Consider the following 14082-nt stretch of genomic DNA (forward strand, 5'->3'; position numbering starts at 1 on the left):
ATGAAGATGAAATAGAGTTAAGTTAAGATTAAAAATTAGCTGTTCAATTTTACTTGTTCTGCATACATAAAATGTCATACAATCACGTGCACATAACAGACCATGCACACTGCATCACGGCCAGCGGAAAAAAAGCACCATTCTTTAAAAACTGCAGCAACAGCTTTTACGAAATGGGAAAAAAGGACACATTATTCCAACTTAAGCAGGCAACATCTCCACAAAACCACCAAAATTATAAACATGCAAAGAAGCTTCTTGTTTCAAAGAGAACATCAAATCCGATTTTTATTATTGAAAACAAATTATTTAAAATGATGTGTACTTTAGAATAAATAATCTTGAAGGATATGTATTTCAGAGTTAAACCATTTGCTTTAATGACTAAGCAAAATCATGCCATTATTTCTTTGAATGAAGGAAGCCCCAAAATCTACTATTGATTGCGCAGTGAACGGCAGTGGCCCCTAGAAAAAAAAAAACCAGCTTCACTGATAAACTTCACTGATTGCTTTGCACATAAAACACCGTATTGTCTTATTTGTGGTTGTACAAAAAATATACCCAAAATGCATTGTTTAAATAATATGCATATCTTTCCTCTGAATGGATGCATGTTGTGTATTATTGCACATTTTATTAGATGCTTTAATTTCTCATCAATTACAACAAAAACAACTGAATTCTGCACAATTTATAAGAATTCAAGAGCAACGGGACATAGCCCGGTGCTCACTGGCACAGGAAGAGTCAACATAAACATTCAGGCTTTATCTGTAATAGCCGGCTGCCAATTTCACATCTGAGGAGATCCTGTGATCCGTACACTCAGAACCCTCAGCTTTACTGGGCTTTTGTGAAGGCTGGTCTTCCCCTCCACCCAGCGCAAGATATTGAAGTTATGATGCGACAGTGAAGCAACAGGAGTAGGAGAGCAGAAGAGCAGAAATGAAAGGTCGCGCAGAGATGAAAGATGCACAACAGATGTCTCCATTATTGCCCAGCCCCTCCATCTCAGCACAGACACACACGGAAACCCTCAGAGCCTATTACCAGCAAGGGTTAGGGGTACAGGGTTAGGGTACAGGGTTGGGGTACAGGGTTGGAAACCCTCAGAGCCTATTACCAGCAAGGTCATCTCAGACACTCCTGCCAGTTTTCTGTTGCCAAGGCGACTTATTTCACTGCAAAGCGGTTTGCTGCTTCAGGTACTTTGAGTGAAGATTATTCTGCCTGTTGCCTTGGGCAGTCTCGAGATCTTGAAACGGCACATCTTTATAAATAGAGAGGAGGCGGAGGCAGGTTAAAGCATGCCCCCCCCCCCCCCCCCCCCCCCCCCCGGTGCTTTGATTGTCCAGACCTTCTGTGGAGGCTGCGTCCGTTCCAGTGGTGATGAAACACACAGGAATGTTTCACCCGCCTGTTCAGTGTCAAATCCAAGCCTCATTACCTGTACAAATGTAACATTTTCTAATCATATCTTTCTCAGGTGACCAAGAATTCCTCCCTCCTCCTTTAGTGTGATCCCAGGTGGCTTGTTTGGTTCTGTTGGGTCTGTCGGGTCTGTCGGAGGATGGGACCCGGGACCCGGGCGCCGGCCGCCTCAGGGCAGGACCTGAGCGGGCGGGCAGCGGGACCCAAACACGGTGCGGTAGTGCTCGATGAGGATCTGGGTGAAGATGTTGAGGGGGGTGAGGGCCCGCAGGGACACGGTGCCGTGGGGGGGCCACAGCAGGTTGACGGCGAAAATGCAGGCCAGGTTCGACGGACTCATCTTGTTAATGATGCTCTCCTGGGACACCTGCGCAGGTAAGTACAGGTAAAGAGTTAAGAGCTTACTGTGGTACTATTCTGAGCCTGCACCCACACTTGTGAATGGGTGAGGTTCTAACTAACTGTTCATCTTTATCTTGTAGCACATTTTAAAAGCAAGTGTAAAAAGTGTACAAGGTGTTTAACTGAACAGGGCTCTGTACAGGTTTGACACTCACCATGTGCAGGAAACACGTCAGGTACTTCAGCACGATGTAGTTGTGTTCTGGAATGCTCTCCACCACCTCCTTCACCGCATCCACCCTCAAACTGCTCTCCACCTCTGAAGAGCGGAGACGCAAGAGAACGTTAGCACGTTAGCCTACTTTACCCAGACTGCTCTCCACCCCTGAGGAGCGGTGATGCAAGAGAACGTTAGCACGTTAGCCGACTTTACCCAGACTGCTGTCCACCCCCGAGGAGCGGAGATGCAAGAGAACGTTAGCACGTTAGCCTACTTTACCCAAGGGCGTAAAACCTGCAGGCCTCATATTCCCTCTTCAGACTCTCCACAGCCGAGGATCAAACTGCAGCTGGGAAACGCTACACTATCGATTCCGGTCTGTCTGGACTCGTTGAGATAGAGATTTTGCCCTTCACTTTGGGGGACACGTTTTCAGAAAATGCAGGGCTGAGGTACAGGGTTGGGGTACCGGGGTGGGTACAGGGCTGGGGTACAGGGGTACAGGGGTACAGGGCTGGGTACAGGGCTGGGGTACAGGGTTAGGGGTACAGGGCTGGGTACAGGGGTACAGGGCTGGGTACAGGGCTGGGGTACGGGACAGGAAGGGGCAGGACTCACGCAGGATGTCCTGCACGCGGTCGTACAGGGCGAAGGTGAGCAGTGGCTCAGGTAGCTCCCGCAGGAAGCTCTTCAGGATGACGGCGGGAACGTGGACATCGCCGTAGCGCTCGAACTCCACCGGCCGTCCTGCAGAGAGGTCAGTATACGTCTCATACCCACATACCCCCAAACACCGCCCCACACCCACACACCGCCCCACACTGCCCCACACCGCCCCATACCGCCCCACACTGCCCCACACTGCCCCATACCCCCACACACCCCCAAACACCGCCCCACACCCACACACCGCCCCATACCGCCCCACACTGCCCCACACTGCCCCATACCCCCACACATCCCCAAACACCGCCCCATACCCACACACCGCCCCATACTGCCCCATACCGCCCCACACTGCCCCATACCCCCACACATCCCCAAACACCGCCCCATACCCACACACCGCCCCATACCGCCCCACACTGCCCCATACCCCCACACATCCCCAAACACCGCCCCACACCCACACACCGCCCCATACCGCCCCACAATGCCCCATACCCCCACACATCCCCAAACACCGCCCCACACCCACACAGCGCCCCATACTGCCCCATACCGCCCCACACTGTCCCATACCGCCCCACACTGCCCCATACCCCCACACACCCCCAAACACCGCCCCACACCCACACACCGCCCCACACTGCCCCATACCCCCACACACCCCCAAACACCGCCCCACACCCACACACCGCCCCATACCGCCCCACACTGCCCCACACCGCCCCATACCCCCACACATCCCCAAACACCGCCCCATACCCACACACCGCCCCATACTGCCCCATACCGCCCCACACTGTCCCATACCCCCACACATCCCCAAACACCGCCCCATACCCACACACCGCCCCATACTGCCCCATACCGCCCCACACTGTCCCATACCGCCCCACACCCCCACACACCGCTACACCTGCTCAGCAGCCATCTAACCCCTCCACTGAGCGGACAGAGACAGGCCTAACACCTCTGCACAAAATTAAGGGCATAAGTGTAACTTCATTAGCAAACTAGCCTAGCTAACCCCGCTATATAAGGTCCCGGCTTTCACATCACGAATGGCAATGACAGGACAGTGTGTGCAGTCCAGGGTGGATAGGGAGCCTGGATAGATTCTGAATGAGATGTGAAATTGACCCTGTCTTCCCCACGGCATCAGAGACCACAGCGCCCCCTGCTGCCCCAGAGGGCTAAGGGAGGACGGTCTCACCCAGGTTGTAGAGCTTCTGGACCTCTGAGATCAGCTGTACACGGGCCGACCTCCGGAAGATTCCCTCAGTGTGCAGCCCTGCAGGGGGCAGACAGGCAGACTGCTCATTTTCACAAGATCATTGTGCCATCTCTCTGCGTCTCTCTGCGTCTCTCTGCGTCTCTCTGAGTCTCTCTGAGTCTCTCTGCGTCTCTCTGAGTCTCTCTGAGTCTCTCTGCGTCTCTCTGAGTCTCTCTGCGTCTCTCTGCGTCTCTCTGCGTCTCTCTGAGTCTCTCTGCGTCTCTCTGCGTCTCTCTGAGTCTCTCTGAGTCTCTCTGAGTCTCTCTGAGTCTCTCTGCGTCTCTCTGCGTCTCTCTGCGTCTCTCTGAGTCTCTCTGCGTCTCTCTGCGTCTCTCTGAGTCTCTCTGAGTCTCTCTGCGTCTCTCTGCGTCTCTCTGCGTCTCTCTGAGTCTCTCTGAGTCTCTCTGAGTCTCTCTGAGTCTCTCTGAGTCTCTCTGCGTCTCTCTGCGTCTCTCTGAGTCTCTCTGAGTCTCTCTGCGTCTCTCTGAGTCTCTCTGAGTCTCTCTGCGTCTCTCTGAGTCTCTCTGCGTCTCTCTGCGTCTCTCTGAGTCTCTCTGCGTCTCTCTGCGTCTCTCTGAGTCTCTCTGCGTCTCTCTGCGTCTCTCTGCGTCTCTCTGAGTCTCTCTGAGTCTCTCTGCGTCTCTCTGCGTCTCTCTGAGTCTCTCTGAGTCTCTCTGCGTCTCTCTGAGTCTCTCTGAGTCTCTCTGCGTCTCTCTGAGTCTCTCGGTATTGAATAACAGCATACTTATTGCAGACACACACACACATTTCTCTTACCCTTCTGTTTCAGGTAGGATACAGTCTGAGACATTACTGGCGGGATGAGTGCGCACTTGTTTTTGTCTCGAATACTAGAGGGGAGAGAATAAGAACACTATATGACTCGAACACTAGAGGGGAGAGAATAAGAACACTATATGACTCGAACACTAGAGGGGAGAGAATAAGAACACTATATGACTCGAACACTAGAGGGGAGAGAATAAGAACACTATATGACTCGAACACTAGAGGGGAGAGAATAAGAACACTCTATGACTCGAACACTAGAGGGGAGAGAATAAGAACACTATATGACTCGAACACTAGAGGGGAGAGAATAAGAACACTATATGACTCGAACACTAGTGGGGAGAGAATAAGAACACTATATGACTCGGTCCAACTGAGCCAATCACAGTTCTACAGCTCTCAACACTGAAGAACCATTTGGATTAAATAAACTGAGAATGTTTGGGAGCACAATATTTACCTGTAAGAGCGTTTATTATTGCATTCATAGCTCAAATAAACGTTACTGATTCATTGTAAAGCAGAAAGGGGGCACTCACTACTGCAAGCTGACTCCAAACTGCTGGGTGGGGAGGGGGGGCCGGGGGGGCGGGACTTTAGCGGGCGGGGGCGGCCCCCCCCCCTTCTGTGCGGCTCTGAGCTTCTCATCGTGTCTGAGAACCGCCGTCACCATGGAAACCCGCGCACACCAGGTACAGGGGGAGAGGTGGAAAAAAAAACAACCTTTCCTTCAGAGAAACAACACACAGCCAGCCATCCCAGCATGCATTAGTGTAGAGGAGTGTGTCCTTATCACCCCGTAAACACTCACAAACAAACAAACACGCGCGTTGAGCAACATTTTCATTAGCATAATTAGCACTTACGCAGACAAGCAGGGTGCAGAAGCACCTGACTGCTCCTGAACAGAGTCCCATAATAACTCCGCTAACAGCCTTCTTTAATGAGGCCGGCTAATGCTGTGAGCTACTGGGTCTAGCTGCTCCAGACACATTATAACAAACGCACATCCATCTTACCGGAGGACCTCGGGGGGAATGATCAGCTGCTGGTAGTTCAGGTGATCTCTCAGTTCTGCCAGGTAGTTCACATAAGTCAGCTTCTTCCCAAACTTATGACTGCAAGAAAAGAGCACAGACTCTACTGCAAATTCACCTCCAGACCTCCAGGATAAATTTACCTTACCTTCCCTGATCCCCCGATTTAGATAACCTTCTTTTGTTTGTTCTTGGTATCACTGAGTAAACGCTGGTTATCTGTCTCGCCCACTTCTTTTGTTGCAATGCACCTTTTGTCGTTTCTTGGGTTACCATTAAACTCACAGATGTGTCTGAGTGCTCAGTGATGGCTCACATTCCTGAAGCCAACGGGGCAGCGTAGCGTAACGAGGAGAACCAATCAGCCATTCCACCCTGCAGGGCTCGCCTTCTCCTGCCACTACAGTAAACTCACTGCATAGTTTGCCTCAAAGCCAGATAGTATCTCGCACCTTATCAAGCCTGGTCCTGAAAACCCCCACAGCAAGCTGTGACTGTGGAAAAATGCTGCCTCACGTCTGAGACGAATTCACCCTTCACGTGTGCCCTCATTCAGAGATCAATCTGAAGAATCTCCTGTAGTTCACTTTGTTTATTAATTTAAAAGCCTCAATCAGATCTCTCCTCTGCGTCCTAGTACTACACTTGAAGAGATTAAGTCTTTCCTTATAACTGTTATCTTTCATACCAATCTGGTTGCCCTTTTTTGAACCTTTTCCAGAGCCTCTAATATCTGTCTTGTAGTACAGTCCGCAGAACTGGACGTTGCTCTGGATAGCAGCGTCACAGTGAGTATTGTAATGTAATCTACAGCTGCAGACATGGAGACGTGGAAGCACCTTATAATGGGTTTGAATATGTTCCAGAGAATTCTGATGAAGTTGGTTGGGTGGACAACGTAGAGAGCCTTCAGATTTTTCTTGTACCTGTAAACAGACAACATCATCATCATCATTGATCATGGGTGTTGTGTGTGCAGTGTAGATCAGGGGTGTTGTGTGTGCAGTGTAGATCAGGGGTGTTGTATGTGCAGTGAGGATCATGGGTGTTGTGTGTGCAGTGTGGATCATGGGTGTTGTGTGTGCAGTGAGGATCATGGGTGTTGTGTGTGCAGTGTGGATCATGGGTGTTGTGTGTGCAGTGAGGATCATGGGTGTTGTGTGTGCAGTGTGTGTGTGTGTGTGTGTGTGTGTGTGTGTGTGTGTGCAGTGTATGTGCAGTGAGGATCATGGGTGTTGTGTGTGCAGTGTGTGTGCAGTGTGGATCAGGGGTGTTGTGTGTGCAGTGTAGATCAGGGGTGTTGTGTGTGCAGTGTAGATCAGGGGTGTTGTGTGTGCAGTGTGGATCAGGGGTGTTGTGTGTGCAGTGTAGATCAGGGGTGTTGTGTGTGCAGTGTGTGTGCAGTGAGGATCATGGGTGTTGTGTGTGCAGTGTGTGTGTGTGTGTGTGTGTGCAGTGTATGTGCAGTGAGGATCATGGGTGTTGTGTGTGCAGTGTGTGTGCAGTGTGGATCAGGGGTGCTGTGTGTGCAGTGTGGATCAGGGGTGTTGTGTGTGCAGTGTAGATCAGGGGTGCTGTGTGTGCAGTGTAGATCAGGGGTGTTGTGTGTGCAGTGTGGATCAGGGGTGTTGTGTGTGCAGTGTGGATCAGGGGTGTTGTGTGTGCAGTGTGGATCAGGGGTGTTGTGTGTGCAGTGTGTGTGCAGTGTGGATCAGGGGTGTTGTGTGTGCAGTGTGGATCAGGGGTGTTGTGTGTGCAGTGTAGATCAGGGGTGCTGTGTGTGCAGTGAGGATCAGGGGTGTTGTGTGTGCAGTGTAGATCAGGGGTGTTGTGATGGACTGACTTGCGGTCGAACTCCTTGTATGCGTCCCTCAGCCAGCGCAGAGACGGCTTGTTGGTGCTGCGCAGCCCGTGGTGGAAGTACACCACCGTGTAGTCGCTCTCCACATACTGGTCCAGAGTGTACTTCAGATACCTACAGAGACCACCGTTAGACCAGTGTACTTCAGATACCTACAGAGACCACCGTTAGACCAGTGTACTTCAGATACCTACAGAGACCACCGTTAGACCAGTGTACTTCAGATACCTACAGAGACCACCGTTAGACCAGTGTACTTCAGATACCTACAGAGATCACTGTTAGACCAGTGTACTTCAGATACCTACAGAGACCACCGTTAGACTAGTGTACTTCAGAGACCTACAGAGTCCCGTTAGACTAGTGTACTTCAGAGACCTACAGAGTCCCATTAGACTAGTGTACTTCAGAGACCTACAGAGTCCCGTTAGACCCTAGGGCTCTCACTCACTGCAGCAGTCTTTGGTGGTTGAGCTCGTGTGACGGGGGCATGCAGGAGCAGCTGAAGGTGATCAGCTTTCTGCCGTAATTATCGTCCCCTGGAGAAAAGAGAGAGAGACAGAGACAGAGAGAGAGAGAGAGAGACACAGTCAGATTCCGTCTCTTCTCCGAATTACAGCAAACAGGAAGGCGGGGGGGGGGGAAGTAACTCTAGCCTCAGAGCATTCCCTGTGGTGTCACTTCCTCTGGGGCTGAGTGTGAGAGTGCAGTGCACAGATCAGACTCGCAGCACTGTCCTTATCCCAGGAAAGCTGTCTCACCGGTTTCCAAGAAATGGAGAGAGAGAGAGGGACAGAGGGAGACGGAGAGAGAGAGAGAGAGAGAGAGAGGGAGGGAGGGCTGTGCTTTGTGTACACGGTAGTCTATATAGCATAATAAAGAGCACTGTGTATATCAGCACAGGTGCCCCATGACTGGTACAGGTGAAGAACAGCCTCTCCCAGCATGCTTTGGGGGAATGCGGCGTGCTCACCTGTGACCTGCAGCATACCGTGTCGAGCCACATCGTAGTACGGATGGGCGGAGTCCACACAGGAGGTGCGCCTGGGGGGGGGCCGAGGGGTCGCCAAGCCCCCCCCGCTCCTCCTCTTCCTCCTCCTTCCTCAGCTCTGAGAGAGGGGGGGGGGGGGGGCGGGGGTTAGATTCAGGTCTGCTGAGGTCAGAGGTCACGGGTGCTGTGTATGGATGTTTTGGCCAACCAGAAACAACACTGGGGTTTCAGAGCAGAAAGAAACACATACATAATCCTGCAGAATCCACAGTGTAAGTGAAAAGAGGCAAACACTTTGGATTAACCATGCATTCTTTCACTCTTTCATTAGCTCGAGGTGGGGTCTGTATCCTTAAAATCAATGATCCACACTGCAAGTGGATTTGCTTTTAGGATTTTTCATTTTTAAAAATGAAAAATAAAAGGTTTGAGGTCTTTAGGCTGAAGGGCAGACAGACTCACCTATCTCAGCCAGCTGATCCAGGTCAGGGTCGGAGGTCATGGTAGAAACACGGCAAGGTACCAGCTCTGTCAGGGAATCGGCTATCACAAGACAACAGAAGTACAGTTATTTGATGTGTGCTGCTAGCAAACCACGGGAGATTTCCTCTTTGTTGTGCAGACTTTGTATGTAAACTTCTCAAAGTTGGTGCCAATTCGGGAATTTCTCCTGTCTGGACAAACAAAGTAGAACAATTCCTACAGCCAATTTCATTATAGCTACAGAAATATGAGGAATGGATCCGTGTCTGGCACACATGCACTTATCTTACAGGCCAGTCTGTACTCTCACATTCAACAATGGCCTTGAAGAAAGAGAGAGAGAGCCGCAGAGAGAGAGAGTGAGACTGGTGCTGACACTCAATCATTTTAAACGTGGGGGGGGGGGGAGGTGAGGCAGAGCCAGGCAGGAGTGGCCATTTTGTGCCAGAATCCCTGCAGCCAGAACACTCCGCGTGGGGAGCTCTGGGGCTTTTGAGGGTGGCACAGAGGGGAAACTGACTTCCTTTCTGCTAAACATTCCCCTGCTCCTTTGAGATAAGGTTCAAACAACCCCCCGGCTGAACACACACAAGCGCAAATCAAACCCGGAATGGGCCCTACAACTGCTAACAGCACGGATAACAGCACGGCTATGCTAACAGCATGGATAACAGCACTCCATAACAACATGGATACCAGCACTGCCAACAGCATGGATAACAGCACTGCCATGCTAACAGCATGGATAACAGCACTGCTAGGCTAACAGCATGGATAACAGCACTGCTATGCTAACAGCATGGATAACAGCACTGCTACGCTAACAGCATGGATAACAGCACTGCTCACAGCACTGCTAAGAACACTGCATAACCGCACGGACAACAGCACTGCTAAGAACACTGCATAACAGCACTGCTAACAGCATGGATAACAGCACTGTTAAGAACACTGCATAACAGCACTGCTAAGAACACTGCATAACAGCACTGCTAAGAACACTGCATAACAGCACTGCTAACAGCACTGCTAAGAACACTGCATAACAGCACTGCTAAGAACACTGCATAACAGCACTGCTAACAGCACTGCTAAGAACACTGCATAACAGCATGGATAACAGCACAGACCTCCACTCTTCATAAGGCCAGTTCATCTCCCATCAGACACCAGCACAAAAATGGTGTTATATGGGGGGAAAAAAGCCCAATGAGTCTGCACCCGTCCCAGTCTGCACCATCAGAATGGGCAAAAAATCTTGAGCGTTTACCCCTTCATGGCCACAATGAACCCATCTTCTAATGGCTACTTCCAGCATGATAATGCACCATCTCACAAAGCAACATTAGTCTCAAACTGGTTTCATGAACACGAGAATGAGTTCAATGTTCTTCAGTGGCCTTCCCAGTCACCGGATCTGAATCCAATAGAACAGCTTTGGGATGTGGTAGAACAGGAGATTCACAACATGAATGTGCAGCAGACAAATCTGCAGAAATTGCAAGACGCAAGCATGTCAACATGGAACAGAATCTCAAAGGAATCTTGTGAAATCCATGCCGCGAACAACTGAGGCTGTTTTGAAAGCAAAGGAAAGCCCTACGCAGTATCAGTACTGTGTTCCTAATAAAGTGCTCAGTAACTGTATACAGTTTCTGAAAACCACTCCGTACCTCCCTCCTCTTAAACCACACAGGTAACTCAGACAACGATCCTCAAGGCCTTAAACATTTAGAGAAACGTATTTTTCTAAAGCTGTATCGAATGTCTAATTGAAATAGATTTCCTGAATGTGATAGATAAACGTAAAACATTGTAAAAGGTGAAATCGTGCATATATAAAACACATAGCGCACATTCCGCTGCACTTCTTCCAAACCAACCCAAAAAACCTTTCATTTTTTTAAATGAAAAATAGGCTGAACTCATGTATTTATACGAGCTGAACCGTGCCAAATCGCTAAAACCTATTTCTACGTCAGCACCAAAGTTTTCATATAAAAGAGTTTGTGTCTTACCGAAACGGAACTTGCTGGACTGTTGAGTTCGCAGTTGTGGTAAGCGGTCTAGTGTGAAAACCACAGAGTTGGTTAAACCAGTTTCATTCAACACTAACTTAAAGGGAAAGTACAGCGTTTGGAGACGCTACCATGCACAATAACCTCTCAATTGAAAACCGAAACTACCCTTTTCAGATGTAAAAATACGCCTATTCATTCAAAAGGGTACGCCGGGATTTTCTTTACCTGTTCCAATTGATTCTTCATAAATATCCATCGAAAGTAACGCCAATATATCTGCGTGAATCTTGACTCAACTTCGTTTGTGGCGTTCTTTTAAACATTCCAACTACTTTCTGTCATTACTTTAAGATTCCCATAATTGCGCAACCGTTTACGCATGCCCAGATGGCTCACGGGTCGATTCCATCGAGTTCAAGGTGGCAAGCGAGTAAGGGCACGCAGGCCGACACACAAAAGAGAAATCTCACCTTAAAACAGACTGGGCAGCCACCCACAGGCCTTTTCTTGCGATTCGTGTGCACTGTGCATAAATACAACGGGAAATGTGCTGTATGTGATTTCCCGCGTGGTCTGTTCGGACAATTCGGTGGGGGACATAATGTGTTGGCCTGCACGCTGCCCTTGGGTCAATAACGAGATGGCTGCTCCAAAAACCCAAACACCATATCACTTAGCCTTATCTATACCTCTCACCAATATCAGAAGGTGTGTGTGTGTGTGTGTGTGTGTAAATATAATATTCAATCCAAAATAGACCTCACCCCCCCCCCCCTTCTCCCTCTCCTCCTCCCTGAATATGATGTATATGAATATGATGCAGATAAATACATTTATAACTTGAGAAAGGGCGGTTTCTGAAATGCTGAGTCGAGACACAAAATCTAGTGAAAGCCTGACATCTGGTGGATGGATATAAAAAGACACTCACACTCACACACACACACACACGCACACGCATACACACACACGCACACACACACATGCATACACACACACACGCACACACACACATGCACAGACAAGCACACACGCCCTTCTGCGTTGTTGCACATCATGCTCTTGGTTTAGCTCTGGGGGTCAGATGGACTATTCTGGAAGGGCACAGCTGTGAGTGCTGCCATTAGTACTGGGTATCATTCTGATTTTAATCTAAATTTACCCTCATAGCACCATGGCTCACACAGGAAGCTGATAATATCATCGCCCCAGCTTTATGTTCCTGACATTAACTGGCACTGGAGTTCCACTACCAGGCCTTAGTGACTGACACATAGGCATTTGACACATAGGCCTGAGTGACTGACACATATGCATTTGACACATAGGCCTGAGTGACTGACACATAGGCATTTGACACATAGGCCTGAGTGACTGACACATATGCATTTGACACATAGGCCTGAGTGACTGACACATATGCATTTGACACATAGGCCTGAGTGATTGACACATATGAAAATGGATGGAATTACTTAACGCGCTGACAAGAAAAGAAACTCTGGCAGGTCCAGACTTCACTGTGTCAATGAATCAACCCTTCACTCTGTTCCTCTCTCATAAATAAATAAACCTTTCGAGAGAGAGAGAGGCCTCAGTAAATACAGGCCTGGGACTGAACAGAAGTGGAATAATGTTCCAAATAAAACATACCCGAAAAAACCCTTGTATGATCACAGTGAACCATGAATCATCGCACCAACAGGACAGGCATGTGGATAAAAATAACTGCACATAAATCAAAAAGGACCTCAGGACCAGCCCAGACAGTGCCCCTGGGACCAATGCTGGGGCTCCTACTGTTTTGTGAATGACCTCTTCATGAGGACATGGGGTAAAATGGCCCTGTGGCAGTGACCAGTGCTCTGTGATGAAATGAAATATCTGTGTTTGTTCATATTTCTGAATGGTGGCTCATTCAGCCTGTCGTCATGGTTATGGCTCTGTTGCTCATTTCGCCACTGGAGTTATTGTTCAGGCTACCAGACACTAATATCAGCTCTTTGAACAAACTCAAATTGTACAACTATGCCATACCCTCTAAGCACATTAAAAATGATGGAAAGAAAGACCAACAAGCAAGGAATCTTTAGGTAAATAAAGACAGCTAATTCTGGAGACAGTGGGTCTGGTCTGGTCTGGTGGAGGTAGCGGGACCGGGCTGGGGGGATTGGGGGACTGGGCTGGGGGGATTGGGGGACCGGGCTGGGGGATAGAGGGACCGGGCTGGGGGGGATTGGGGGACTGGGCTGGGGGGGATTGGGGAACCGGGCTGGGGGGGATAGGGGGACCGGGCTGGGGGGGATAGAGGGACCGGGCAGGGGGGATTGGGGGACTGGGCTGGGGGGGATTGGGGGACCGAGCTGGGGGGATTGGGGGACCGAGCTGGGGGGATTGGGGGACCGGGCTGGGGGGGATTGGGGGACCGGGCTGGGGGGGATTGGGGGACCGGGCTGGGGGGGATAGAGGGACCGGGCTGGGGGGGATTGGGGGACCGGGCTGGGGGGAATAGAGGGACCGGGCTGGGGGGGATAGAGGGACCGGGCTGGGGGGGATAGAGGGACCGGGCTGGGGGGGTTTGGGGACCGGGCTGGGGGGATTGGGGGACCGGGCTGGGGGGGATAGAGGGACCGGGCTGGGGGGGATTGGGGGGACCGGGCTGGGGGTGATAGAGGGACCAGGCAGGGGGGATTGGGGGACCAGGCAGGGGGGATTGGGGGACCGGGCTGGGGGGGATAGAGGGACCAGGCTGGGGGGGATTGGGGGACCGGGCTGGGGGGGATTGGGGGACCGGGCTGGGGGGGATAGAGGGACCGGGCTGGGGGGGATTGGGGGACCGGGCTGGGGGGGATAGAGGGACCGGGCTGGGGGGGATTGGGGGACCGGGCTGGGGGGGATTGGGGGACCGGGCTGGGGGGGATTGGGGGACCGGGCTGGGGGGAATAGAGGGACTGGGCTGGGG

The 14082-nt window shown here is 50.8% G+C and overlaps 1 protein-coding gene across 1 annotated transcript; it reads right to left on the reverse strand.

The window, feature by feature from the left end:
* Positions 1 to 1344: 1344 nt before the first annotated feature.
* LOC133118758 (rho GTPase-activating protein 8-like) lies at positions 1345 to 11484 on the reverse strand. The gene is given in 15 exon segments (XM_061228949.1): positions 1345 to 1801; positions 1992 to 2095; positions 2615 to 2743; positions 3876 to 3953; positions 4713 to 4786; positions 5267 to 5380; positions 5747 to 5845; positions 6604 to 6690; positions 7608 to 7739; positions 8077 to 8164; positions 8599 to 8665; positions 8667 to 8734; positions 9079 to 9159; positions 11118 to 11165; positions 11346 to 11484. Coding segments are annotated over 15 exon segments (1398 nt in total). The 5' UTR covers positions 11377 to 11484; the 3' UTR covers positions 1345 to 1603.
* Between the last annotated feature and the right edge of the window lie 2598 nt (positions 11485 to 14082).

Source organism: Conger conger, chromosome 19, assembly GCF_963514075.1.
Source record: "Conger conger chromosome 19, fConCon1.1, whole genome shotgun sequence".
NCBI classification, from domain to species: Eukaryota; Metazoa; Chordata; class Actinopteri; order Anguilliformes; family Congridae; genus Conger; species Conger conger.